General features: G+C 38.4%; 1 protein-coding gene and 1 pseudogene across 6 annotated transcripts in view; one reads left to right on the top strand and one right to left on the bottom strand.

Moving 5' to 3' along the window:
- CACNA2D1 (calcium voltage-gated channel auxiliary subunit alpha2delta 1) overlaps nt 1–27,375 on the bottom strand; it is a 514,151-nt gene that overhangs the window by 384,677 nt on the left and 102,099 nt on the right. For all 6 annotated transcript variants that reach the window (XM_032303892.1, XM_032303893.1, XM_032303894.1 and 3 more), the window contains exon 3: nt 18,111–18,227. In XM_032303892.1, the coding sequence (XP_032159783.1) occupies nt 18,111–18,227 (117 nt within the window). The remainder of the gene's footprint in view (nt 1–18,110; nt 18,228–27,375) is intronic.
- Nucleotides 25,405–26,277, top strand: LOC116569497 (annotated as a pseudogene).

The raw sequence follows: 27,375 nt of genomic DNA, 5'->3' as shown, positions 1-27,375 counted from the left end.
ATTAATGTGACTGAATCAGGATTTACTGGGCAAATCAAAACACTTCATGTGGTAATACTTGACCAGTTAACACCACAAGTGAATCAGAAAAAGATACACCCACGTCACGAGGGCACGTGGGGTGGACTCCAGTCTTTCACAGGTTCACGGGAGCCGAATATTATCCACTTTTAAAACATCAGCTGTACCATAAATACGATCATGCATTTACATAAGCTATCAAGAGTCTTTGGGAGCTCACTGCTTCCTAAAATGTGCACATTATTTTCCTTTTTAAACACTGTCACTAAACAGGGAAGCGGGAAATTACTATTGTCACACAAACACAACAAAAATGTACGCTGCCGGCTCCCTCCGTAACGGACGCCTACTTATGTGGCAATAAAACACTGGCAGATCATAGGGATAATTCCCATGTGTGTGCGGCTGAGAGGAAAAGTATGGCCTGCCTTGACAGGAACTGCCTTTAAGTCTTTAAACTGTCCTCCTTCCAGTATTTATTCAGTACGCCTTCTGCGCAGCAGAGAAATGCTGTTTCAAATCACTGAGCATGTCTGAAATACTTCAGGGAGAGCAGCTGAGGATCTCTGTGGTAACTAAAACATGGTTAACTTTTTCTGGGGCAGGCATTAGGGGCCAATTGCTGCTTCTTAATATGCTGATTTAGCTTCCAACAGTGATAGGGCAGTGGGTGTGAAATGTCAGCTAAGGACTAGAGACTACATTTAGTGAGGAGAAATTTGATCATGGAAGCGCAGCCACATGAAGCAGGCCTTGGTTCTCCAGGCCAGAAGACTGGCAGACATCTGACATCACTGAAATTAAAGAAAGAGCTATCCCCCTCCAAATTCCCAAAAGATAACATCATTCTCGATATTATAAAGCTCCCGTAAATCATCTGAGGGCAAAAGAATAACAGTGAGTACATTAGACACCTAGAACTTTGGAGGCATAAAAATTCTAGGAGAATTGTCCCAAGTTCTTTGTATTCTACTAGAGAAACTCAGGGGCTGTCCGTGTTTTACCTTCCCCTCCCATGATGCCCCTCTCCCTCTCTTTCTCCCTCTCTCCATATACCCATCTATTTTAAAGGCCATCTATATGGATGACCACTGTAACTTCCCCTACAAATGGAACGTAAGAGTTTGTTTGCAGCTTCTAGCAGGAAATCACAGCTACTGAGATACCCCCCGAATGAAAACTGAACCTCCTCTTTCCAGAAGGTTGTCCTCTTTGTCACAGAATGCAGCTTCAAGAAGGGTATACCCAGGGGCGACTGGGTGGCTCAATGGGTTAAGCCGCTGCCTTCGGCTCAGGTCATGATCTCAGGGTCCTGGGATCGAGGCCCGCATCGGGCTCTCTGCTCAGCAGGAAGCCTGCTTCCCTCTTTCTCTCTCTCTCTGTCTGCCTCTCTGTCTATTTGTGATTTCTGTCAAATAAATAAATAAAATATTTAAAAAAAAAAAAAAAAAAAGAAGGGTATACCCAGAGCAAGCAGTGAGGAGGGAGGGGAGGGCACACCACCAGCCAACCAGATCAGTCAAATCAACCCTGACTGATCCGTGGAGTGACCAATGTTGGAGCCAGATCTCCCTCGCATCCAACTGCTCACTGTCTGTAATGAAATGTTGGTCACTTTAACATATCTTAACTTTAGAACCCCAAGTGATCCACTCAGCTCTGCATCTGGGCTTATAGCCCACCAGTGCGTTCGGAGCTAGTAAAATTTACTTACTGAGATGTCAACTAACTGAGCTATATGGAGAGAGTTGGTTTCACTGCTTAGATGAGAGTAATTATCTGCCTGGTATTTAAGCACAAGTTTAGAAACAAGACTAATTCTAATTATTTTTTATCTTTTACCACAACTGTGTATGTTGTAATATCTAGACCACAGTATCCCTAAGCCTCTCCCAGAATATACTTATTTTTCGGTGTAAGAGTCCCAGCACAACGTGTGGCTTACAGACACTCTTAAATGGCTCATTTTCTCATATAAGCTGAAGCAATTACACTGAGCTTAATAAAAAAATTAAAAAATTTAAAAATTGGGATTTTGTGATCTCCGTCTTCATCAGCTGACACCCACACATTTTTACATAAGTACTAAAGAACAAGAGTAGGAAAAAGAAAGGAAAAAGGAGAGAGGAAGAGAAAGAAAAGAAATTATTAAGTGTAATAATACATGTAAAATACTCCACAGAGTATCTGACACATAGTAAGTCAGGACAGAATGAGGAGAAATGCTGCTATAAAGCTTGGGAATTAAATGGATCTGGATTCAAATCCTTGGGCACAGTATCACCATAAAATAGGGATTATGTTAACACCAAGTGCAGAAGTATATTAAGGATTAAATAAGTAAATGCAAATAAGGTTCTTAGCACAGTGCCTATTATACAGTTAGCACTTAGTAAATTATTGTTATCACTATTATCCTTCTATCTAAAGTGTTATGTAAGATATTTGTTATTTTTGAAACATTATACTATTTCAACTTAAAAATGTCATCACTCTACTGAGAAACTGTGGGGATTAATTTCATCTCAATGGATATAATTAGTGAGTCAAAATATGGTTACCAAAAAAAGGCATGGAATATTATATACTATGTATAGTATACATGTATATACTATAATAATAGAAAATATATATATATATATATATATATATATATATATATATATATATAATGTATTTTATCTCCTAAGTTTAAACTAGCCCATTCAAGAGGGGATTGTTGATGTGTGCAGTCATCTAATGACTATGGACATTTCTGAAAAAGTCAAACTCATTACGACTAACTGTAAGCAAAAATGATTATTGCATAGCCATGTTGTAAAGAAGTCTTCTGAGCAGATAAACATCATACTGGATGATTTATTTAATTCTCTTCCTTTTTAAGAGATCATATTATGTTGTTGTAAAGGAGGAAAAAAATGGCATAGGCAGTAAGGTACAGGGCAATAAATTCTCTGTAAACCCTCTCATAGAAAATGAGTCATTATGACGTGTTATCAGACTTTGGAGTCAGCTGACCTGGAATTTCTGAGAAAAGACAGTGCAATCAGAAGCGACTGGATTGTCAGGCAACACGAGACCAACCTTTATAAGAGCAGCTGCAGTTGGGGAGTAATTGGGACTAAATGAATAAATTAGCCACAGAAGGCGTAGACAGTCTTTTGTAACTAATGCCTCGGCTGTCAAGACACAACTTGATTTTTGCTCTTAACTGGGCCTCGATGGTGTCAGTTGTCCCAGAATACAAGGTCTGCCGATGGCAGGATCACTCATGCAGTGTGGCACGCTGGCGTCCTGCCTGGGGCTGAGATCATGCATGCAAGATAGAGCAGATGAGCTGGTATGTGTAATCAGCAGCTGCAACTCTTACACTGAGTTTGTTTTTTTTTTTTTAATAAATCTGGAAGACAGATGTTTGCCCCAGCCAGCCTGTTAATTTTGCACTGATTATGTTGCCAACAACAAAGGCACTAATCTGCAGAGAACAGTATGAGTTTTTGACATTATTATAATAATTAAAAATATATCTATCATTTAAAATTAATTCCAGTTTTAGGAACTGTATTTAACTTATTACACGGGGCCAAGGGCAACCTTGTCACTCCCACCTGAGTCTATCAAAAGCCCTGTGATTTAATAACAAATATAAAAAAGGGGAAGAAGGAATTAGTGGAAAGAATAAAGATTTCTATTTCCTTAAAAGAAAAGTATAAATGCCCTATATGTTTTTAGTCAACCATTTATATGGCCTAATTCTAATAAATAAAAATCAAACCTTTTTCCATATATAAAGATGTGTTATAAATAGTATTGGTATTGTCTATATCAAAAATACATAAACAGTGATGGAAAAATATCAAAATAGTGCATCTCAATAGGAGACTGGTCAAATAAACAACAATATATTGACATAATCAAAAACTACAAAGCTATTAAAAATAATTATATACATTATTATCCAGTGACAAAAACATCTCCCGAAAATACTGGCAAATAACACACACACACACACACACACACACACAATGGCCTTAAAGGGTAATCATCAAAAAAAAAAAAAAAAAGTCATTTACTCTAGTAGACTCTTCAGAGTTTTTGTGTTTCATCTTACACTATATGTTCATATAGTGTCAATTAGTTAAAACAAGGTATACTTGTATATTTATCAACATAAGTTTAAAATATAACAGAATCATCTAACATACATATCATCTACCATAGAACCCACAGAGAATTACAGCTCTCACTTTGGATCACATGCAAATGAAAAATGGTTAACTTGCAGTTATACTGGGATTTTTCTGAGGAGCCCCTTATAAATTACCATCTTTACTTCTGGCCTCTGTATCTTAAGGAAGTTGGAGAATAAATATTTGGTAAGTTCCAGAATACAGTACAAAATGAAAAAAGAATGAGAAACATGTCCAGACATAGAGGAAAGCTAAAGAAACCAGGGTTCCTTAGGTTACAGAGCTTAGCATATTAAAAAACATGGGCTTTAAAGAGTCAGAGATGCCTGTGTTTAAAACCTCTTCCACTTGGTTCTCTGGGTTAGGTAGCTTTGGCCTTGTTAAGTAAGACCTCTGATCTTCAGATACCATAATGTGCCTGCCACATAAGCTTGAATTTGATAATATGTGTAAAGAATTTAAAACAATGCCCAGCAATAATGATCATTCAGCAAATGAGAATCATCATTACTCGCTAAGAACACAAAGCTAGGATGACCCGACGATGGTCTGTACCACCTTCAACCCTCCCAATACACACACACACACACACAAAATGAGATATTCTTGTAAGGAGAAGGCCAATGGAAATTCAATGCACATAGAGAACAGAAAACAAAGTAACTTTAAATTGGACAAGGACATGGAGGTTAGAAATAATTTCTTGAAAAACAAGCTAAGCAACTAACAAGTTTTAATATTAAAACTTTGGAAACATCATCACTAAAAATGTTTGAGAGAAGAACTAGCCCTCCCTAACCTTGCTGGTTTAGCCCTCCCTAACCTTGGTGGTTTAGCCCTCCCTAACCTTGCTGGTTTAGCCCTCCCTAACCTTGGTGGTTTAACCCTCCCTAACCTTGGTGGTGTACCTATCTGAGAAGAGAAGACCTGAAAAATGAATTCCCCAAATTTCCTTTAAGATTGATGGTTCGATGATATTTTAATTAAAATTAACAGGGCTTTCTGTCATTCTAATGGTAGATTGTGTCAGGGGATTTTAAGAAGACACAGACAGCTCGTCTTTGCAAATGCAGTTCTTGATTTTAAAAGCTCTAAAAAATTATTGAGAATAGATTAAAAAAACATATATATATTTAAAAGCAGGGCTGGCACTGCCTATCTCATAAAGGGTTTCTTCTACCTGCATGTCACTCAGTAAAAGCTAGAAAACTAATTTACCAAAGAAGGTTTAGAATTTATGTAATTCTGCAATAGGATAATATGGGGTTCATGGATAAAAAGATAAAGTACACATCACTAGATTAAAAAAAAACAAAGTTAAGAACATTCAGGAACCAGACAGCCACTGGAAGTTCGACTCTATTAAATGCTAAAATGGTGTTCACAATTAACAGTATCTGATCAGATTCCCTCCAAATTTACGGCATGCTACGAAGTTCAACCCACAGATTCTATTATGTGAATCAAAGAAGGTGCCCTTAGATTAGCCTGGTTTCCCTGGATTTATTTTTATGCCAAACATCACGCTAGCACATTTATTTTTTTTTAAAGCTTTTATTTATTTATTCATGAGAGAATGAGTGAGAGAGAGCATGAGAGAGGAGAAGGTCAGAGGGAGAAGCAGACTCCCCAAAGAGCCGGGAGCCCGATGCAGGACTCGATCCTGGAAGTCCGGGATCATGACCTGAGCTGAAGGCAGTCGTTCAACCAACTGAGCCACCCAGGCGCCCCCACGCTAGCACATTTAAATCAGAACATTTCTATCATGCTGTTGAAACAAGTTTGTAATTTCATAAAACAGAGGTAGAAAGAAAAATGGAATTTTTTTTTTTTTGGCCTCACTTTGAGCTAATCTTCTAACAGTCGCTACAGGTTTCACGACCTCCCAAGTCACCAGGTAAAGATTATGACGATCACCCCAGGCACAGCACTGAACAAATCCCATGTCCATTTCCAGTCCTACCACTAATCACCTGTGTGCATGGCTGGCCAGCTTCACGGGTGTGTGACCTGTGCAGTCGGATCGGGCCCTGGGCTCACTCAGGTGGACCCCACTGGGTATAACACTCTGCAACTGCCATCTGAAAATTCCTCATCCCTTTTTAAACAGAGCCTCATATTCTCATTTTGTATCGGGCCCCACAAATTACATAGTCATTCCTGCCTATGTGAGCTTTGCCGGTCACTTTGTGCATCAAATTCTCATTTCCTAAATGCAATCAACAAACCCATCACTCTTTTACTCTAAGTTTTTCAAGTGCCACATTATTAGAGCATTCGTTATCCTGGTCAGATGGTGAACAGAGTCGGGCTCTTCCTGATACCTGAAATATTACTTTTGGATCCTATGAAATTAAGGCAACCCAAGACTATGAAAATCATATTTCCAAAAGACACTTCTTTTCCTATAGATTACAACTTTTGCCTGAAACCTTTCCTCGTCTGAACACCTTCTATTAAAAAATTAGGGGAGCTACACCATTCATCTTGCCCTGCAAGTTAAAGGAATACCTGTCAACTACCTTTCTTTCAGAAGTGTCTTTATTTAGACAGTCATCTAGCACAGACACTAGAGGGAGAAAATACTCTCTCTCGGTGTGAGAGAGAGTACTTTACAAAAAGCACGTGTTGTTTCAAAACCCTTCACTGCTAGCGTTTAAAGAATATCTTAATCAAACAGAATACGATAAAAATGAGAACACTGAGTGTGGTAAAGAGTAGCCTTACAGTTACAGGACATATGGATCTGTTTCCCTCTTAGTGTCATTTAAGAGGTTCTAAACACAGCCCTGGGTTCTTTACCATCCCTTCTGTTTGGCCCCAAATTCCTATCGTTACCATCATATTAGACTGAAAAATCCATAAAGATGCTTCTAAAGTGTGTAAGCTGAGAGAGGAAATGTGATGGTATTGCTAGAGATACCCATTTGACACATTAACAAAAGGCATCAAGAAATACGGGCATCTCCCATTTAAGTCAGGAATCTGCCTCAGAAAAACCTGGTATTTTGAGTGAAAATTCTGATAACTGATCATTTATTAGGTGCAATGGAAACAAATCCATCATGTATCTGCATCAATCCACACCCCCAACCAACTTTTGAAAGCCTAAGTAAAACAGTCCAGTGTGCACTTATCAAATGTCCAAGTGCTTTGAAAAATGTAAGAAACTCTTAGATGAGAGTGTAAAATGCTACAAACACGGCTTCCGGATGAAAAGATGAGCAGGATTGTTAACAGACAATCAGCCCTGCCTGGCCTCTCAGAGCCAAAAGAAAGCACACACACCTCCCTGGTTGGCACCTGGCCTGCTCCTCCAATCATCGACATGGGATTCTGACATGCTACTAACCACATTTGGAATGTAAATCAAGACTCTTCCCAGACAAAAAAAAAAAAAAAAAAAAACTGAGTTTGGAGGCAGTAAATATAAATAGTTGTGTTATAGGCATAGAAACCCAGAAACAAAAACATTGTACTGAGAATTGGTCTACTCCGTGAAAATTGGATTTCAAAAATCAGCAGTCATTTTATTTCAAAAACATTAACTGGAAAGACATTCTGCGTGTTAGGTACGCCTGTATGTTATTTAGTAGCAAAATGAACGTTTTTAAGTGTGTGTTAGATGCTACGGATCAAACAAAATAGATGCTGACATTACAGGAATTAAATCCAAAGGTTCCATGAGACCCCATTGAAGTCAGGATGTCACCTTCACAGAGAGACTGAAGCTGACTGGACAAATGACACATAAATATATTTTGGCTAAGATTATTCAGATGTCACTGTGGTAAGAAATAATGTGCACAGAGCTACAACCTATAGATTCTAAAAATAAGAATTCAAGCTCAAATATCTCACTCTAGGTAGGACTTGGTCAAGACCTTTAATTGTTCTTCTGGGGGTGGGGGTTTCCGATGCCCTGTGAAGGCTAAATTAATTGATGTGGTAAGTTTTAAGTTTAAAGAGGCACACAAGAAACACCAAGTGTTTTGAAGATATATGTAAGTGGTTTTGAATTATTTGCCAAAATTTTTTAAATTCTCTGAACTTTCCCTTTCTCATCCATAAATGAAAACAATTATACAAACTTGGCAGAATATAAATTGTATTAGAAATATAATTTATGGAAGAGCCTAGCAAAGTGTCTGGACCACTGCAGATATTCATTAAGTGCTAATTATTAGTTTGCTCAGCACTATTAAAACTGTAAAAACTTTCACTCTTTTCCATCTAAGTAACCTGCTCCCTCACTCACGCCTCAACCTTGCTATCACTAGAACTCTTAATTTCTTTCATTTCCATCATTTACCACAATTTCTTGTTTCTCCGACGTTCCCTATAAACTTACACTTTATCCACATAAAAATGTCTACTCTCTTGAACTTGTCATTCTTGACCATTACCAGACCCTATGTACCAAGGTTCATGATTTCAAATATTTCAACTACGATTCTTAAGTATCCTTGATGTTTACAAAATGTATTCTGCCCATCTTCAACCCAAGACGGATTTGACAGTCCTTTCAACTACTACTACTCACATTGTGCCAAGCCTTGTTAGAGAAAGCCGACCTGATTGTGCATATAAGCATTATATTTAAGGAGTGGAACGCTATATACATCCGACCATCCATCCATACATACATACATATATGCATACCAGCAATGTTTTCCTCTCTTTCCTCTGCTTCTTTAAAATGAATTTTCTCTAGACCTTCTTCCCTAAAATACACACTAAATCTTAAAAAGGTCTTCATGTAGACACCTGCTGGCTGGATACCCATTTTAATTAAAGGTCCCACATTTCTTACTCCCTGCTGCAGACAGGAGTTACCGAGTAAGACTGACACGGAAGTAACAGAATGGGACTTCTGGAAATCTCTTGAGCTACCTACCTCCAGGTTTCTTTTTACATGAGAGAAAACAAACCTGCAATCGGTTCAAATCACCCATTAGTTGGCTTGAGTATTAATCATATTTGAACACAATTTTATTCCTTGGCTTGAGTATTAATCATATTTGAACACAATTTTATTCCTTATATATCCTCTAACTTTTCCATTCAGCACTGAATATACAACTTTTATACCTAAAAACAATCTCAACTAATCAACTAAAATATCGCATCTAGGTTAAAAATTACAAGTCAAAGCTCAGCTTAAAATTTATAGGTTGGGGCGCCTGGGTGGCTCAGAGGGTTAAGCCGCTGCCTTCGGCTCAGGTCATGATCTCAGGGTCCTGGGATGGAGTCCTGCATCAGGCTCTCTGCTCAGCAGGGAGCCTGCTTCCCTCTCTCTCTCTGCCTGCCTCTCTGCCTACTTGTGATCTCTCTCTGCCAAATAAACAAAATCTTTAAAAAAAAAAAAAAATATCTGTTGTCTTGTTCCTGGCTTGGGACTAGTTGGGGCTGAAAAACTTCAGGAGTTTCAGGTTGAGGACTGTGGGAGATTTCTATTTCCACTCTCTGAGCTTTTCCTCCTGATCCCATGTGGACCCTGCTTACCAGCATTTGGCGCTGATTTTAGCAACAGCACTATGAGAAGCTGGCCATGGAAGACACTTTCTTGACTGTAATTACATGTTGGTCCTCTCTGGGAGTGGCGAATGTTCAACACTGACTTGTTCCCCTCCTAGGGTGCTTTCTGTACTGTTTGAAGCTAAGCAGTTCCTACAGCTCCAACACCACACTCTGGGTGCCATTTACAGTCCTACTCCTCAGTTTCCATCTGAGAGGGTATACCTATCCTCTTTCTGCTACACTGGCTTTGGCCCTGGAAGGAAATCCTACCGAATCGAGTCACAGACCAGCTCTGTCCTAAAAGGGCTGCCTCTGCTGTGTGGGAGCTTATACCCAACGAAGCTACCTTTCACGCTCAGCCACCAGGCCAGCATGTCTAGCCTCAGCACTTCAATATTTAACATCCAGAGGTATGTATCAAATCCAAATAAATAAAAGTAATCTCAGCTTTGCAAAACAAATAGTAGACTACATGGTCCCTTTACCACTCAGAGTGAAAGGGATACACGTAAGCCATATGAGTAATCCTCACAAAGACATTTATACTAATGTTAAAGAAAAGAGGAAATACACTTTTCTTCAGGGAACAGAAAGAGCACAACATTTCATAATTTTTCCAAAGTAATTTCTCTTGTTCTCATCAGTCTGGATAAATTTATAACAACGAGATAAATTTTGGACTAATGGTCAGCACACACACACACACACAAACACAAACACACACACACTTCAGAAAGCTCTTTCAAATTTATATGCAGCTTAGGACCTCATTTTTAGAATATGAAGTCATTTTATGACTTCTGTTTTTTCTCAATATTAGGAAGGCCCGAGGTTTTATTTATCAGCCATTTCATTTACCCACAACAGACTCTTCACTTTTTCTTACTCTGATCTCCCAAGTCTTTAGTGTGGGCCTGAAGATCCCACAGCCCCTTCATCCCTTGCATAAAATATGAACTTCCACTTTGCCAAGAGAGAAGCAGTCATCCAGTATGAATTTCAGATTGTCTGTACCTGCGAAGTCTTTATTCATATTTAATATCTTTTTCTCTTTAAGATTTATTTATTTATTTACTTGACAGACAGAGAGAGAGCAGCAAGAGAGGGAACACAAGCAGGGGGAGTGGGAGAGGGAGAAGCAGGCTTCCCACAGAGGAGGGAGCCCCGATGTGGGGCTTGATCTCAGGACCCTGGGATCATGACCTGAGCCGAAGGCAGATGCTTAATGACTGAACCATGCAGGTGGCCCCATATTTAATATCCCTTTTGTCTCAAGTGAAAAATACCACTATCTGTTCAAAGATAAATCGCATGACTCTGATCTTCTCTGTGCCTACTTTTTCTGGAATCAATCTTCAACATTCAGACATTTTTTCTTATTTTCAGATGTCACAGGTTCCTTCCCTTCTATTAACATGCTTATATGCCCTCCATTCTCAACGACAAACAGAAAAGAGAAACAAAGTCTTTAATAGTACTCCATGTTTCTCTTCCTGCACTGTGCTACCAAATTTCATGAAGAAACAAACTTCTTGACAATTTCTCACAATCTAATCACTTTTTAACACAGTAGCCTTTATTCTGTTCCAATGAATCTATTCTCGCAAAGGTAAACCAATAACTCCTAATACTAATAACCCAAAATAATACATTTTTTGTTCTTCTTTGAGTCTCTGAAGAATTCCACATTTCCTCCTGAATCTCTTTACCTCCTTAGACCCGATTTTCTGAAATTTCTTCCTATAGCTCCACGTTAAAATCTCTAGAGATAAAGGCCAGGAATCTGCATTTTAGCAAACTCTGGAGGCATTTTTGACAAACATGAAAGAGACAGAACTATGGAATTAGGAGCTAAAGAAACATGTAAGAAAACAAAACAAAACCATTAGGTTAAACAACAACTAATCCTTCCAGAAGAAAGACGCTACTTAAGAGTCTTTGAAAACATTTGTTATTTTCTTCTTTTCATTACCTCATTATAGCTCAATATCAAGGCTGAAAAAAGAGTTGGGCATATTACAGTACTTAAAGCTTTATAATAAATTAGAGTCATTTCAATTAAACTTACCAGGACACCAGAGGGAGACAGGATACACCATAATTGGAAAAGTGTCACTACAGAAATTCAGTTATCATAATCTTGCTCCTCTTTTCTTTGAGCAAAATGTCTGAAAACCTTCATTTACTCAGTAGGTCTCCTTGGCCATGCAGGTTGATGAACCATGAGACCATGATCTCATTCACCTCCATCTTTCAGAAGGCACCACTCGAAGCTAGATCATTTGGTTAAAGAGCTTTCTCCCATGAACTATTCATATACAGTTGCAGATTTTTCAGCCTAGATCAGGCCAAAATAAATGTTGGTAACAACGTTAAATGATCATTGTGGTTTGGGGGTGTTCTTCTGGAGGGGGTTGTTGCTTGTAAACACTCTTTGAGTATGTCTTAGAACAATTCAATAATGTTAGCAATTAATGTTAATATTGATTAACATTAATAGTCATCACACTGAGCCATTTTCTGAGAAAAGGATGTAATAAGTGCCAGAGAAATTGTCACTCAGCAGAAGATTTTAAAAATAAAATGGGCTTAGAAGAGGGTAAAAAATCTTTAGACAGACACCTTAAAATTGAATTCCACCACTATCTCGTGTTACCTGTATAAGCCTTAAACAAGAACACTAGTCTTGTCTGAGTTTCCTCATTTATAAAACAAGAATAAGTAGATGTTTCATGTGCCTGTGTCATATAGGCTTTCTGGAATATCAATCATTAGAAACATGTTTTTATATGGTCATAAAGACAAAACAAAACAAAAAACTAAGTTCAAAAGTCTGTTTTACTTTCATAAAAGACATAGTTTTAGGGCGAAAGAAACTTTTTACATTGGTTTCTCTTTCAGCTTTAAGGCTGGCTGAAGGAACACATAAAAACACCATAGCATAAAATGAGTGTGAATAAAACATCAAAATCAATGCTGAAACGAAAAAAAGACAATCTTGTCAGAATAGTTTAGAGTCAAACACATAAACAAATTCAAGATAAATAAAAGGCAATAAAATTAGTTTTAAATCAACAAGCTGTTGATTAAAAATGTAAGGTTCAAAATCTTAAAATCTGTGTACATGCATACGTAATAAAATATATCACAGATATTAAAAAGTAATCATACCACTAAATGGAAGGAAGGAAGGAAGGAAGGAAAGAAAGAATAAAGGAAGGAAGCAAGTCCCACGTCGGGCTCCCTGCTCAGCACGGAGTCTGTTTCTCCCTCTGACCCTCTCCCCTCTCATGCTCTCTCTCTCACTCTCTCAAGTCTCAAATCTTAAAAACAAAACAAAACAGACAAACAAGAAAACTGAATTATCAACCTAAACTGGCCATTTCTTCAGTAGATACATGAGTAAACAACCAATTCAAGCTACTTCTTCCTCTTAGGTTGCTCATCTTGATACTGAAGAATAGAGGCTTAAAATTTTCTCACATTCAGGGGCGCCTGGGTGGCTCAGTGGGTTAAAGCCACTGCCTTTGGCTCAGGTCATGATCTCAGGGTCCTGGGATCGAGTCCCACATCGGGCTCTCTGCTCAGCAGGGAGCCTGCTTCCCCCACCCCCCTGCCTGCCTCTCCATCTACTTGTGATCTCTCTCTGTCAAATAAATAAATAAAATCTTTAAAAAAAAAAAAATTTCTCACATTCAAATAAAAAAGAAAACTTTTTCAATACTGTATATTTTACTTCATTTAGTCATTTTTTGAAGATGGCTAATTGATACAGGAGTCCCTTAAAAAAAATTCATAGCCTTCCAGAATATTCTATCAACTGGAATATCCAAGTCTTTTTTTTTTTTCTGACTAATCCTTCGAAAGATTTTATTTATTTATTCTTTCTATCATTGGATTTTTTTCCTTTTTTTAATTTAAATTCAATTAACTAACATATATTATTAGTTTCAGAGGTAGAGGTCAGTGATTCTTCAGTCTCATATAATGCCCACTGCTCATTACATCACACACCTTCCTTAATGTCCATCACCCAGTTACCCCACCCTGCCACCTCCTTCCCCTCCAGCAAACCTCGGTTTGTTTCCTGTGGTTAAGAGTCTCTTACGGTTTTTCACCCTCTCAGATTTCATCTTGTTTTATTTTTCCCTCCCTTCCCCTATGCTCCTCCATTTTGTTTCTTGAATTCTACAAAATGAATGACGTCATATAATAATTGGCTTTACCTGACTGACTTATTTTGATTAGCATAATAAATGCCCTCTAGTTCCATCGGCGTTGTTGCAAATGGCAAGATTTCATTTTCTTTTTGACGGCTGAGCTGTATTCCATTGTGTGTATATATATATATATATATATATATATATATATATATATATATATATATATATATATATACTATATCTTACTTTATCCATTCATCTGTCGATGGACACCTAGGCTCTTTCCAGAGCTTAGCTATAGTGGATGTGGCTGCTATTAACAGTGGGGTGCATGTTCTCCTTCAGATCACTGTATTTGTATCTTTGGAGTAAATACCTAAGTAGCATAATTCTTAGTCACTCTGATGAACAGTAATTAATAGCAAATTCTCTAGCCTTCCTTTCATCCTCAACGATTATACACTTTTTTAGACCAAAGGATATATTTATATAGTAGGTAAGAATGCAACTCTTAAAATGCAAATCAAGTCTGACACCCCTAAATTTGAATGCTCTTCCACTCTTGCTAATTCAAAGTATAGTTTTATACCAGAAGTATCAGTATTACCTGGATACTTATAAAAAATGTAGTCTCTCTGGCCAGGACTACTGAATAAGCTTGTACATTTTAAGAAGAGCCACAGGTGAACCAATACCATTAAAATTTAAGAAGCACTGACATAGATTAGTTATTAGATACACTTCCTTGAGCAAGTTAGAAGATTTCTCGAAGACCCAGTTTTCTCATGGAAAAATGACAGTAATAATGATGTCAAGAGCTTAGTCTTATTACAAGAAATAATTAGATAATGCTACTTAGTAAATACTCATAAGGTCGATCTGGCATTAAACTTTATCTACGTCAAATTTGTACACTCGTGGTATTTTCTGGTATGTTTACTTGTGGAATTACATTGGCATCCCACCCAGATAAATTAAGCCTTTTAGTCAAGAAGTCTCCCAGAGTATAAGCCTACAATAAAAATAGAAGTTAATTAATAATGCCATCTTGCATTCATTTACAGTACAATGTAGCACCTGTTTTTCAATTAGCCTCAAAACATTTTCCTTTGAAATAATGTGTGTTCTGTTTTTGTGGAGTCAAAAAAGTTAAATAAAGAATTTAGTCTGAAAACAAACATGACTCTTTCCCCCTGACATATAATCTAATTCCACATTTAATTAGTCATTGTGATTTCTGTATTCTGCCATTAATGCATTTAGGATAGTCACTGGTCCCCCACAGGACTCAAATAATGTGCCAGGTGTCTAGAGCTTTAAATCCAAATGGTGAAAAAGAAACTCTCAATAGGCTCAATTTTAATCCAATTAAAGCAAGAGACATGATATTTCATTCTGTGATCATTTTTCATGGGACTTTTTTTTTCTTTTTTCCTTTTTTTTTTTTTTTTTGATTTTATTTATTTATTTGACAGACAGAGATTACAAGTAAGCAAGAGAGGCAGTCAGAGAGAGAGAGGAGGAAGCATGCTCTCCGCAGAGCAGAGAGCCCTATGTGGGGCTTGATCCCAGGACCCTGAGATCATGACCTAAGCCGAAAGCAGAGGCTTTAACCCACTGAACTACCCAGGCACCCCTTTCATGGGACTTTGATGTCCGGATTATCTACTTCTTATGTTTGGAGGAAAAAGGTAAGCTGATAAAAATTAGTATAATTGGAATCCTTTTCAGCTGTCATTGAGTGAGTTAATTAATTAATTACTTAAGTAGAAAGTACTTATTTTTATTAAATAAACTTTTATTGAAAACACACTTTAACATTTGTAAATGATGCGTAAAAATGGTATTCACATACCCAAAATTTACGAGAAGAATGCTTTGAATCTTCCAGTAATGAAAACTTACTTTACCATGGATAAGTCATGTAAATCTTTCTTAAAAATTAAATGTTTCAACTTCTGGCAATATGGCATTCAAGTATTCCAAAGAACTTTCCTTTTATATTACAACAAGATTTTGGATATCTTAAGAACCATAAAGATTTATCAGTGCCAAAAAAGCAGGCAAAATTTCTGAGTGCCCAGATATACAGATATATAATAGAGTAAGCTAAAAATCTGAACTGTGAGTGATAAGTAAACAGGACATTCAGAGCTGTCCTGGGACAAATTCTTATAACAGCACTGTGATTTGTAGACTAAGAGAAGCTAAACACAAGCCCCAGCAGTGTCCCTAGCAGAAGATATATAGGAACTTTACAAAAGAATTTTAAATTATTATTTAATAGAATAAAAACTTGCTCAGTGGCAAGAAGAGTCTATTTATAAATGAGAAGGACAAAATACCATAATGATATCAATCTTCCCAATTTGGTCTGAGTCAATGCAAACACCAATCAAAATCCCAGAAAAGATTTTCTTGGATAATGGCAAGATGAATCCAAAACTTAGATTAAACTTAGAATCTAAAACTTAGATTGTGAAGGTTCAAAAATACTCAAGATCCTTCTGAAGAATACGGGAAGGGACTGGGTTTGCCAGAAATCGAGCTTGATATTTGGAGCTCTCTGGGGTAAGGCAAGCTAGAAAGTGGCCATGGAAAAATTGGTTAGAAAAACATTTAATCTAAAGTGCAACCTAGGGACCCGTGGTTAAGCATCTGCCCTTGGCTCTGGTTATGATCCCAGGGTCCTGGGATAGAACCTGGCATCAGGCTGATGCTCAGCAGGGAGAGCTTCTCCCTCTGCCTCTCCCCCTGCTTGGGCTCTCTCTCTCTGTCATATAAGTATACATATATAAATGAATGAGTGAATGAATGAATGAATGAATGAATAGAAATAAACTGCAATCTAACAATGTATACTGACATTAGTCTCAGAGTAAATCAATCTGAAAGACAGAACTTTTTAGAATAAAATATATAAAAAATGTTTACAATCTCAGGACAGAGAAGGATTTCTTAAAACACACACCCTGAAATACTAATAACTTTTTTTTACTCATAAGTTTTTTAAAAGGTCACTGTGACTACGTTAAAATGAAGAATGTATTTTGTCAGAATACATCACCAGAACAATGAAAAGACAAGTCACAAGCAAGTCACAAAAAGATATTTGCATTACACAGAACTTAAATGAGTTACCATCAAGAATACATGACAAAAAATCAATTTAAAAAATTAAAATGTGCAAAACATATAAACAGGTATTTCACTGAAGAAACAAAAATGGTGAGTGGATAATGAACTAAGTTGTCTTACGACTCATGACTAAGAAGGGGAGGTTCTACTTTACACTTTACTTCCATTTGCCGGTCCACAATTAAGAAATCTGTCATGGCCATTTATTGGCCAGAATAAGGATCAGTGGGGACTTGTATACAGCTGGTGGAGGTGTAAACTGATAGAACCATTTTGGAAAACAATATTCATATCTGTGAGTACACTATGGTCATTAATTCTCCTGTCATGTATATAATACCCTACAGGTATCCCTGCATTTATGTACCACGAGACTTGTTCAAGAAAATTCAGCAGCAGTATTCACAGTAGCACTCATCTGGAGATAATTCGAATGATAGTTTGCCAACAGAGAAGAAATGAACCAATGGAGATAAGCCCTCATAAGATAATTTTCAACTGTGAATGAGAGTGAATTTAAGCCAAGTGCAAACACTCAGATAAATACACACGTAACACTGAGGGAAGAAAGCAAGTGTTGATGGCTGTATACACTACAATATTTTAATAAAGCTGAAAAACAAGCAAACTCACAACCACCATATTTCGCAAAACATTTATGCGAGGTGTGTCTATTTTTAAAAAGAAAAGAAAATGAGTCCTGGCCACCTTACAGGGAAAAGAGATGATTACAAAGACAGCTTGAAGGGTACTGGCAATATTTGTGGGTCTTATGTTGTATCATAGATTTAAACATGATGAATGTGCCACATAACTTACAAATGGATAAACAGATATATGCCCCAATTAAATACACTGCTCCTATGTTATTAAATCACCTAACATAAAAAATGAACTAATCATCAGAAATACGCTGATTATTCTGCGTTCCACTATGAAACTGTGATCTCTCACCTTTTAGGAACACGTTACCTCGACACTATTCCCAAGGTAAAGGAAGCATACTAGAGAAAATGAAGTATGAAAAATAAATAAGCAATGGAAAATAATAAAATGAGCAGATCCAACTTAAACTCACCACCAGAGCTTTAGATCTGTTGCTTAGAAGTTTCTCAATATCCCTGGCGGCAATTTCCACCAGCTGCCGTGCATTATTTGGCTCCACAGTATACAAATCTTGATACTTCTCATAAATCTGCATGGAGAGAAAAGAAAATTAATAATAATTGCTTATGTGGTTCCCAAGTTCATAGTAGAATGTATTTTAAACAGACCCACTTTAGAAAGACCCACTCTTGCCTTTCTTCATTGTGATCTTTTTAGAATGTGGATGTGTCAAAAACATGTATGTAAGTAAAAATTTGCTATCAGACCACTAGCTAGCATGCCCTGTTAAAAGGCTATAAAATACGGGCACCTGGATGCCTCTGTGGGTTAAAGCCTCTGCCTTCGGCTCAGGTCTTGATCCAGGGTCCTAGGATCTAGTCCCATATCCAGCTCTCTGCTCAGCAGGGAGCCTGCTTCCCTTCCCCTCTCTCTGCCTGCCTCTCTGCCTACTTGTGATCTCTGTCAAATAAATACATAAAATCTTTAAAATAAAAAAAGGGGGGGGCTAGAAAATATCTTGTACCACAAAGATCTGTGTACACAATTTTTTAAAGGTCTTTTTTTTTTTTTAAGATTTATTTGCAGAGAAAGAGTACAAGCAGGGGATGCAGCAGGAACGGGGAGGAAGCAGGCTCCCACTGAGCAGAAAGCCTGACGTGGGGCTCGGTCCCAGGACCCTAGGTACGTGACCAGACCTGAAGGCAGATGTTCAAACAACTGAGCCACCAGGCGCCCCTGTGTATTTCAAGTTTGTGACTTGAAATTGTACCTCCCTGAATGCAAAACCTGGTCTTAACTGCCATTGGGATTTTTTTTTTTTTTTAAAAGAAAGGCCATGCTAGAAAACAGTAGGACAGAAGCATGGCAGGTCAGACTTGGAGGATGTGTGCAGTGAACCAAGGTAGGAGGAAGGGGGAACCAGAAATGTACTGAAGGAGACTCCCCATGGTTATCCTGCCAGCTACAACCACTGAGATTAAAGTGTACGCTGCTAAACCTTATGAAGGGAGGGAGAGAGAGCAGAGAGAGGGGGGCAGGGAGAGAGGGAAAGAGAGAGAATGAAGCCTCTGCTCTGGTTCACCCAGGTAACACAGGGAGCTTTACTATACAGAAGGGCTGAAAGTCACGGAGGTCTACATTCAAGTTCGGTTAAATTTGTAACTGTAAATATTTTTCATTAGCTAACTGAATCTTTGGGGTTTGGTCTTCTCTGAATCACTGAATCAAACTACGCTGGAAGCAAGCTAGGCAGCAAAAGAAGCCTGTAATTTTGCCTCCCATCAGTGTCCATAGAAGGATTTCCCTGGAGTGGCCTCAGATGCACCTGTTTTCAGAGCCCGCACACTCCTGGCAGGGGGGAGGAATTAAAGAAGGAGGGGTGAGGAGAAACAGCAACCATGCTTGTGGCTACAGGGCTGAGCCGAGTAGGAAACCCCTTATGCATCCAACAGATGGGTTGCACATGCATGACTAAACCATCTTTGAAAGCCAGGGCCTGGCAGGTTTTTATCGTCTTAGGAGAAGTGAATCCAGGGCACATGCAGGAACCAGTTCAACCCTGTTTTTTCTGGCACAACTCCAGCGTTGTGCAATACTACCAACAGGTCCTACAGCCTGCTTCCAGCTGACCACGGATGCTACTGGTATACGCTGCTTTCACATATGCACAGATGCATACGCTAACATGTATTTGTAACTGAACATGTTAGTTTTACATGAAGTTTTCATATTCTTAGGGGATTCAAAATTAATCATTTTAAAAGATTTAAATCCAGCTTTTACTAATTTTTTTTTAAACTTATTCAAACTATGAGGTTTTTCTCATAGTCATTTAAATTTTGACCCTATAGGTTCATCATCCCAACTATTCAAGGCACAGTCATCCGGTCATATAAAATCCCCACATTCAGTTTTATTTGGAATTCCTGCCTATTACTGGATTGCTCAGAATTTCTGCTAAGGGGCAGATTAAAGAGTCCTGTTTTAAAGACCAAGTTGCCCATGAACAACTCCATCCAGCCCAAGGCTCTCTCTTTCATTTGAGCCTAAGATGACATCCAGGAACATGAACTCCTGAAAAGATTAATTGATTTGGGGTACAAACAGATAAACCTCAACATCACTGTAATTGATCCAGGGCATTTAGTTCTTTACAGGAAAACCAATAAAGCTAATTGGTGTGCAAGCACTTGTGCTTTGTGCCGTTAATATTGTGTTCATTTCTAAATGAAGTCTGACCTTCTTCCTGTGGTACAGGGACTAGGACAGAATTCAGAGTCGGTAGAGATAAGTTCCAAATATGCAATCTGTACTTTGCATTATGTACGAAACGTAATGTCACTTATTAAGTCACTACCGACATATGCCAGATATAAGTTCTTTAAAGAACGAATGGAGTATGAATCAGACAAAAACAATTCAGTTCAAGTATATGCAAATCCTCTCAAATAGATACAGAAAATTCTCTAAAGTTGATTCTAGGGTAATTTTTTCATGCTTAGAAAATTAAAAAAAGAAAACAGAACCTAATTCACAAATAAACTTTAAATAAGTGAAGTCAAGGAAGCTTACATCTGCAGCCCCAATACAAATATCCTGTTGTACTCTGTAATGTATAAAACCACATTTGAAATGTTTCTTGGTAATAAAAATTAATTAAAACCATATAACTGCCCCCACCAAAAGAACTAGTTCTTTTGCTTGTTTTATTAAGATTTTATTATTTATTCATTTGAGAGAGAGAGAGAAAGAGAGAGAGCACAAGCAGGGGGAGGGGCAGAGAGAAAAGAAGAAGCAGACTCCCCACGGAGCAGGGAGCCCAATGCAGGGCTCAATCCCAGGACCCTGAGATCATGACCTGAGCCAAAGGCAGATGCTTAACCGAATGAGCCACCCAGATGCCCCTTTTTTTCCTTTTTTAAAAAACAATTGTCTGTTTTACCATTTTATCCCATTCTTTCCAGGAAAAAAAATAAAAGAACACAGTGTAAATAACATGAGCTTTTGATACCAGACAGAGCTCCGTTCAAATCATATGTCAATTCCTCTTATGTTATGTTGACACTAGCTCCCATTTCTTCTACTAGAAAGAATGTAGTATATAATGAGAATCCTAGACAGGATATTTTTCCTCCTGACTGATATACTCATATACTTTAATTTTTCTGCAGTGCAAATCTCTCACTTCCATCCCTGCCACAAGTTCTGACAGAAAAAATTTCTGTCACCTGTCAATTCTTGCTTTGTTACCATCTTAATTAACTGGCTTTAATGACCATTCACTATTACATTCATGGACAACAGGGAATATAGTTTCCCTTCCTTTTTCCACGGGAAACTTCTAAGTCTCTTTGTTCCAAGTCCATAGTTTCAAGATAATCTTCAGAATGGGCGCCTGGGTGGCTCAGTGGGTTAAGCCGCTGCCTTCGGCTCAGGTCATGATCTCAGGGTCCTGGAATCAAGTCCTGCATCGGGCTCTCTGCTCAGCAGGGAGCCTGCTTCCCTCTCTCTCTCTCTGACTGCCTCTCTCTCCGTCTACTTGTGATCTCTCTCTGTCAAAAAAAGATAATCTTCAGAATGATACATTTAAAAATAATCTCAAGTATAATATTAAAAAGTGATAGCACTCATTGATATAATTACTTCATAAACATACCTAAAGAAATAGTTCAGAAATCAGAATACTTACTATTATGTCAGATAACACAGATAACCCAGAGCAAGATAGGCTTCCAAGTTTTGGATGCAAATCCAAATCGGTTCAAAGTGATTAGCAATCACGTTGAGGCTTCTACTCTATACCACTCTGAGGTGTTTCACCTACATTATACCATTTACTCACTTTAAGAAATCTGAAAAATACATTTAATTAACCATTGCATTAGTGAGAATACCAAAATTCAGGCTTTGGAGTATCAGAGTGGAGGCAGTTTGGGTCCCAGATCACATCGTAAAGGAGCAAACCACTGCCCAGGGGAAAGCAGTCGAAGGGGAAATGGTAACATGGCACGTTTAGGCAAAGTAGATCTGTAAAACCACTCAGCCCGGGATCTCATCTGGCTTCAGCAGGATGTGGAAAAAAAAGAAAGGCTGCTGGAATGAACAAGAAAAGTAGCTCAGCATTAATCTGTCTGCTAGGAGACTAAGTCAGTGATAATCAAGGGAATTTCAACGCAGAGCTTGAGAGATGGCCAGTGGGGAGCTGAGTTCCAGCTGAGGGATGATGGTGCAAACCACCCACAGTTGAGGCGCCCGAAAGAGGCTGAAGAGACTGGCCAAGTATTAGTAGCGATCATATTCAATATCTATGCCAAGAGCACGGAAAACAGCGAATATACTACACATCTTGTCACGGGCTTCCCCTTGCACCAGATGCCAAGCAGCAAAGTTTTGAAGAACACCAGAGATTACTGGAAGGGAGTTGGGAGACACCTTGAAATTCTGCAACTAAGTTATTTTCCACAGGGGGTGAGAATGGCAGGTCTTAAATAAGTTAAGTTCCCTTAACAGAAACAGAAATGTCTGCATATTGTGTCTTAAATATGTAAATATTGGCAACCCTTTCCCTCCCATGAAACTCATCTTGAATAAGCAATCAAGATTTCTGCCATGCCCACAGTCATCTTTCTGAGACAAGTTTTCCTTTTGACAGTCCCCGATGAAAGAAGAGTCCTACACGTTTCCTTACAAATGGGGAGCAGTAGTCTCATGTATGACCTTCACCCTGGCCCTCGACTAATTGCATCAAGACATATCAGATCTAGAAGCAGCTAACTTCTGGCTTGAAGGCCTGTGAGGCAACAGGTTCAAAAGATCTGTATAAATGATGACAACACACTGAACCAATCGATTCTTTCACCTCATGTGGAACAATAGTTCGGTGGATCAAGGGCAGAAGAAGCAGAAGTCTGACTAGTGGAAGGACAGCAGCATGCAGATATTAGATACCAGAGGGATGGCTATGGTAGGAGGTATACTGGCCTCCCAGAGGGACCGACTTGCTAAATGCCAGGACCTGGAACTATATGCTGTTACATGGCAAAGGGGAATTAAGTTTGCAGATGAAATGAAATTTTACTCATCAGGTGAACTGAAAAGAAAGGGATTATCGTGGACCTTCCTGGTGAGTCCAAAGTCATCACTAGAGTCCTGAAAAGTGGAAGGGGAGGAAATGACTATGCAAGAGGAAACCGGAGAGAACAAAGCATGAGGAGAAACCCTCCCGATGTTGCCAGTTCTGAAGATGGAGAAAGAGGGCCATAAGCCCAGGGAAGGACTTCCCGATCTATAGGCTGTAAAATAACAAATTTGTGTTTTAAGCCAATACATTTTGGGTGACTTGTCAAAGTAACAATAGAAAATTAAAACAATGAACTATTTGTGAAGAGCTCCTAGCTGAGAGGTAACAATAATAATCAGCCTCTGGATATTAAGTCTATAATAAACTCCTCAAGTGATTCACTCTTCCAAAAAGCAAAAATGCTAAGAAAGACCTCAGGCTTTGTAAGTCGTGATTAACATTATTAATTACTACTTTGCACCTTCGTTTCATTACTCATTGGGTTCATTTCATTCACAGGAAGAATGAGCTCTATTGTGAGAAATGTACAATTTCCGTTCGACTTTACAAAATAATGAAATTATCTCAGGACTTCTATTATGACCCTCACAATAATGTGAGATTCTGAGATGAAATTCTAGAGAGAAAAGCTAAAAATATCAAAATAGATGTGCACACATTGTCCAAAAATATATGTGAACTGGATGAATATGATCCTACCTCATAATAATGAGAGGGACTAAAAGAAAATGGGACAGAACTCCAACCATCATTATCACTTCACTGTCTTTACTGTCTAACAGGGGTACGTTCTCATATCTTCAGTACTAATGCAGGCAGCAAAGAGATGCCTGTTACCTCAACTGCTTCAGAGACTCAAAAATCAATTTCACTTACTTTTACTTAAATTTTGCAATATGGGATGGCTTCGTTATATTTTTTTTCTTCTTTATTAAGAGTTTTGTGGGCTTTTGGACTATTCGTTCCCTAGCAACTGAGAATGTCTTGTGTCTAAAAGATGTATTAACACAAAAGAATGATATAATCTTCTTTCGTGGTCACCTTCAAAGATCAAAGTTCCCTTACCTTAAGAAATTTTGCAATGATTCACAAGTATAATAAAGTCCTTCTTTTGATTTATTGTAAGTTACATCATCAGACAAGCTGCCCAACAGAAAGAGATGTTCAGATATGTGAAAAATCCTTCATCTAAGGTAAAAAAATATCTATTGTCACTAATCTGAATTGATACTAGAATATATTTTACCAACAAAAAACATTTTTTAAAGATTTACCTTCCTCCACTGAAAATTAGGTGAGTTAAAAAAATAAATAAATACTGCCATAAAAGAATACGCAATATTTACTAATTAACTCCTGATCTCTTCAAACTCTCCCCTCCTCCTCTTTAATTAAAATAGTAAATGATGCAATCTCAGAAATAAATGTCAAGTTTTGAAAATCTCTCACTCTTTAATGCTCTTTAATACATTGTCAGTTGTATTTAACACAACTGGTAAAAATCACTTTTATTTCCTTTCTCCTATAACCCAGTTTTCTCAGATAACGATACTACCCTTGAACTTTTTATGGCTTGAGATTTCTACTTGGCTATCTTTAAGCAAATGCAAACATCATCTAACATAATTTATTAAGTATCATGTTTGTTGTATATTTCTTATTTCCTTTAACCAAAATGTAATTTTTTTTTTTTTTTTTTTTTAACATTTGGAATGATCAAAGGAATACTTATATTCCTTGGTTTTTTTGCTTTTTTTTTTATTAAATTTTCAGAATGTAAATTTTAAGGGGACAGACATTTTTGCCTGTTTTGCTCACTGGTACAGCCCAGCACATAACACAGTACCTACACAGTTACTAGTTACTAGTAACTAGATAGTTGTTACTGCACCCAGGCCTTGCTGGGAATGTGAATGCTGACTTACAAGTTCCTCCTTGTAATTTAAAATTAATATGTATTTTGAACCCCCAAAAATAACAAAGCCATGTAAGGTGTTATGCAATTAGATAATGGAATGTAAATACAACACCCGAACGAAAATTAGATCCCAAAAACAGAGTAAATGCACAAAATGAGGTAATGATAAATATGAAGAACAACAGTGTTCCACTGAAGAGATTCAGAAAATTGTGTTGTCAGAATTCAGAGGGCAATACAATCCCCTGGGTTATGACAGACAACAAGATGCGACTGCCGCCACCCTTTGAGAGATACGCGTGTTAATAAGGGAGGAAAGAAATCAGAATGCGTGTGACACAGGAATTATTGGAAAATACAGATTGAAAGGCAAAGTGAGACCTGACCATGGGCAGCTATGAAATGCAGGGCACTTCCTCAGCTTGGAGGGGCATCCCAGCCAGGTTGTGCAGGCGGGAGGATCTTGTGATTTCAAAGGCAGGGTGTTTCCTGCCTACATTCAAGAGGTGGGTGAAAAGCCAGCCAGTACCCCCGGGGCAGCAAGATGCCTTCTGGTCAGCAGATGTCCGATTTTGGTGGCCGCGGCACTGGTGGCTGGGTGCGTGGGGTCAGCTTCTCTGTCAGCGGGAGCTGCCGGGCCTGGGTCATTCATGACGGTACCGTAGCCATTGCTGATGCCTCCAAAACCGAGCAGGTCTCAACTCTGGAAACAGAGTTCCTACCCCTCCTAAGTGATCATTTGTCTCAGAGAATAGCGTTGCCGCTGCAGGTCGTGACCGCTGCCCAATGCTCCTTAACGACGATGACCGTGGCTGCTGGGCTGCTGGGCTTTCATGTCCAAACTAGACGTTCCAAACCCGAGCCTCCAGTGCAACACAGTTGCCATGGATCGCTTCCACAGCACCGACAAGAGAGCCACGACTGCAGACCGCAACACAGCCTTGGAGATGCTGCACCAGAAGAGCATCACTCGAGGGTCTGTCTACGTGGTGGACAAGAGAGATTGTTGCAGATTTTGCACTACTGGCATCGATGGGAGCCATGACAGTTTGGGATTTCAGGACCTTAAGCGTCTCCCATCCAGGCCCTCCCAATAATGTGAAGCTGCGTGAGCCTCCCAGATCCAGCATGACAAACTGACAGACCGACCAGCTGACAAATGTGCAGATGCAGCCCTGCCCTGTGCATGCGGTGAGGAGAGCCAGCCACAAGGAAATGCTGAAGATGTTTTACACAAATATCACTTGTCGGGGGGGCACCTGAGTGGCTCAGTGGGTTAAACCCTCTGCCTTCGGTTTGGATCATGATCCCAAGGTCCTGGGATCGAGCCCCGCATCGGACTCTCTGCTCAGCAGGGAGCCTGCTTCCCACCCCAACCCCCCACCCCTGCCTATCTCTCCGCCTACTTGTGATCTCTGTCAAATAAAATATATATATATAATATAATAAAATAATATATATATCAATATACAATAATAAATACATATAATAATACAATACAATAACAATAATAAAATTATATATAGATATAGTTTGTGTGTTTTGATTTGAATATGAGCAATATAAGTGGTGACAGTGTTGGTTTTTTAAAAGCAGCAGTGATTTGGGTCTTTTTGGTTTTGTTTTTGCTATTTCATTCCATTCTTGACCAAACCTGCTCTTTAAAGTAGTTTATTATGAAATGTTGTCACACTGAATTAAAGAGAAGGATGGGAGATATGTAAATTATCTAATCAAATAAAATGCTGAATGTGAAAAAAAAATATTCAGGGTAATAGTTTATACCTTATAGTTAACTCCAAGCTATCTTACTCAGAACTCCTAGGAAAATTAACACATAGGAAGAATTGAAAATATAACATAGGCTTACTATGAACATCCTCTGAATGTATGTACACATACCCATGTAACTGTACACACATACACACATATACATGAATACACATAATTGATCCTGTTCCCGAATTCATAGTGCATATATTTCTTTTTTTTTAAGATTTTATTTATTTATTTGACAGGGGAATAGCACAAGCAGGAAGAGCAGCAAGCAGAGGGAGAGGGAGAAGCAGGCTCTCCACTAAGCAGTGAGCCCGATGAGGGGCTTGATCCCAGACCCTGGGATCATGACCTGAGCTGAAGGCAGATGCTTAACCCACTAAGCCACCCAGCCCCAACCCCATATTGCATATATTTCTGATGATAACTACATCAAACTGCCATTCAAAAATCAGACACAGC

The sequence above is a fragment of the Mustela erminea genome, chromosome 11 (genome assembly GCF_009829155.1).
Source record: "Mustela erminea isolate mMusErm1 chromosome 11, mMusErm1.Pri, whole genome shotgun sequence".
In the NCBI taxonomy this organism is placed as follows: Eukaryota; Metazoa; Chordata; class Mammalia; order Carnivora; family Mustelidae; genus Mustela; species Mustela erminea.
Note: the sequence above shows the minus strand (reverse complement) of the source record. Positions and strands in the feature narration are given on the sequence as shown.